The sequence below is a fragment of the Onychostruthus taczanowskii genome, unplaced genomic scaffold (genome assembly GCF_017590055.1).
Source record: "Onychostruthus taczanowskii isolate IOZ18803 unplaced genomic scaffold, ASM1759005v1 scaffold331, whole genome shotgun sequence".
Lineage (NCBI taxonomy): Eukaryota > Metazoa > Chordata > Aves > Passeriformes > Passeridae > Onychostruthus > Onychostruthus taczanowskii.
The window spans coordinates 1-3,068 of record NW_024500695.1 but is presented as its reverse complement, the minus strand read 5'-3'; the positions used below and the strand labels follow the sequence as shown (position 1 = coordinate 3,068).

At 75.9% G+C, this 3,068-nt stretch overlaps 1 protein-coding gene across 1 annotated transcript in view; it reads right to left on the bottom strand.

Moving 5' to 3' along the window:
* CACNA1A (calcium voltage-gated channel subunit alpha1 A) overlaps positions 1-3,044 on the bottom strand; it is a gene marked incomplete at its 5' end in the record, with an annotated part of 47,579 nt that extends 44,535 nt beyond the window's left edge. The window contains 3 exons of the mRNA XM_041410759.1: positions 37-156; positions 191-306; positions 2,665-3,044. Of these exons, the coding sequence (XP_041266693.1) occupies positions 37-156; positions 191-306; positions 2,665-3,044 (616 nt within the window). The remainder of the gene's footprint in view (positions 1-36; positions 157-190; positions 307-2,664) is intronic.
* Positions 3,045-3,068: the final 24 nt, after the last annotated feature.

The window sequence follows — 3,068 nt, the reverse complement described above, 5'->3', positions numbered from 1 at the left end:
GTCTGGAGGGGTTTTTGGGGGGGTCCCGACCCTCACCCGCCTTGGAGATCCACTCCATGTATCCGTTGAGCTCCCGCTCGATTTGCTGCTGCCGCCGCAGCTTCAGGAACGCCCGGCGGTTCTCCACCCGCTCCCGCTCTTTGGCAAACTCCCTGTCTGGAGGGGTTTTTGGGGGGGTCCCGACCCTCACCCGCCTTGGAGATCCACTCCATGTATCCGTTGAGCTCCCGCTCGATTTGCTGCTGCCGCCGCAGCTTCAGGAACGCCCGGCGGTTCTCCACCCGCTCCCGCTCTTTGGCAAACTCCCTGCGGACCCCTCCCCAAATTCAGCTCGGCCCGGGCGGACGGCACCGGGCAGCACCGGACGGCACCAGGGGGGCACCGGGGGGGCACGGGATGGCACTGGGAGGGCATCGGGCAGCACCGGACGGCACCGGGCAGCACCGGACGGCACCAGGGGGGCACCGGGGGGGCACGGGATGGCACTGGGAGGGCATCGGGCAGCACCGGACGGCACCGAACGGCACCGGACGGCACCGGGCAGCACCGGACGGCACCAGGGGGGCACCGGGGGGGCACGGGATGGCACTGGGAGGGCATCGGGCAGCACCGGACGGCACCGGGCAGCACCGGACGGCACCAGGGGGGCACCGGGGGGGCACGGGATGGCACTGGGAGGGCATCGGGCAGCACCGGACGGCACCGAACGGCACCGGACGGCACCGGGCAGCACCGGACGGCACCAGGGGGGCACCGGGGGGGCACGGGATGGCACTGGGAGGGCATCGGGCAGCACCGGACGGCACCGGGCAGCACCGGACGGCACCAGGGGGGCACCGGGGGGGCACGGGATGGCACTGGGAGGGCATCGGGCAGCACCGGACGGCACCGAACGGCACCGGACGGCACCGGGCAGCACCGGACGGCACCAGGGGGGCACCGGGGGGGCACGGGATGGCACTGGGAGGGCATCGGGCAGCACCGGACGGCACCGGGCAGCACCGGACGGCACCAGGGGGGCACCGGGGGGGCACGGGATGGCACTGGGAGGGCATCGGGCAGCACCGGACGGCACCGAACGGCACCGGACGGCACCGGGCAGCACCGGACGGCACCAGGGGGGCACCGGGGGGGCACGGGATGGCACTGGGAGGGCATCGGGCAGCACCGGACGGCACCGGGCAGCACCGGACGGCACCAGGGGGGCACCGGGGGGGCACGGGATGGCACTGGGAGGGCATCGGGCAGCACCGGACGGCACCGAACGGCACCGGACGGCACCGGGCAGCACCGGACGGCACCAGGGGGGCACCGGGGGGGCACGGGATGGCACTGGGAGGGCATCGGGCAGCACCGGACGGCACCGGGCAGCACCGGACGGCACCAGGGGGGCACCGGGGGGGCACGGGATGGCACTGGGAGGGCATCGGGCAGCACCGGACGGCACCGAACGGCACCGGACGGCACCGGGCAGCACCGGACGGCACCAGGGGGGCACCGGGGGGGCACGGGATGGCACTGGGAGGGCATCGGGCAGCACCGGACGGCACCGGGCAGCACCGGACGGCACCAGGGGGGCACCGGGGGGGCACGGGATGGCACTGGGAGGGCATCGGGCAGCACCGGACGGCACCGAACGGCACCGGACGGCACCGGGCAGCACCGGACGGCACCAGGGGGGCACCGGGGGGGCACGGGATGGCACTGGGAGGGCATCGGGCAGCACCGGACGGCACCGGGCAGCACCGGACGGCACCAGGGGGGCACCGGGGGGGCACGGGATGGCACTGGGAGGGCATCGGGCAGCACCGGACGGCACCGAACGGCACCGGACGGCACCGGGCAGCACCGGACGGCACCAGGGGGGCACCGGGGGGGCACGGGATGGCACTGGGAGGGCATCGGGCAGCACCGGACGGCACCGGGCAGCACCGGACGGCACCAGGGGGGCACCGGGGGGGCACGGGATGGCACTGGGAGGGCATCGGGCAGCACCGGACGGCACCGAACGGCACCGGACGGCACCGGGCAGCACCGGACGGCACCAGGGGGGCACCGGGGGGGCACGGGATGGCACTGGGAGGGCATCGGGCAGCACCGGACGGCACCGGGCAGCACCGGACGGCACCAGGGGGGCACCGGGGGGGCACGGGATGGCACTGGGAGGGCATCGGGCAGCACCGGACGGCACCGAACGGCACCGGACGGCACCGGGCAGCACCGGACGGCACCAGGGGGGCACCGGGGGGGCACGGGATGGCACTGGGAGGGCATCGGGCAGCACCGGACGGCACCGGGCAGCACCGGACGGCACCAGGGGGGCACCGGGGGGGCACGGGATGGCACTGGGAGGGCATCGGGCAGCACCGGACGGCACCGGGCAGCACCGGGCAGCACCGGACGGCACCGGGGGGGCACCGGACGGCACCGGGCAGCACCGGGCAGCACCGGACGGCACCGGGGGGGCACCGGACGGCACCGGGCAGCACCGGGCAGCACCGGACGGCACCGGGGCAGCACCGAACGGCACCGGGCAGCACCGGGGCAGCAGCGGACGGCACCGGGGGGGCACCGGGCAGCACCGGACGGCACCGGGGGGGCACAGAACGGCACCGGGCAGCACCGGACAGCACCGAACGGCACCGGGCAGCACTGGGGCAGCACCGGACGGCACCGGACGGCACCGGGGCAGCACCGGGCAGCACCGGGGGGGCACCGAACGGCACCGGGGCAGCACCGGACGGCACCGGGGGGGCACCGGGCGGGCACCGAACAGCACCGGACGGCACCGGGGGGGCACCGGGCGGGCAGCGGGCCCCGCTCACATAGTAGAGGAGGTCGGTCCAGCCTTCCATGGTGATGCACTGGAAGACGGTGAGCACGGCGAAGAGGATGTTGTCGAACTGCGTGATGCCGTAGTTGGGCCCCTCCCAGTACTTCTTGCACTTGGTGCCGTTGGGGCAGATCCGCGCCGGCTCGTCCGTCCCGCACGGGACCTCCACCTTGATCTCGTCTGGGGAGGGGGGATTGGGGTGTGAGACCCCCCCCCCGGGGCACCTGAACCACCC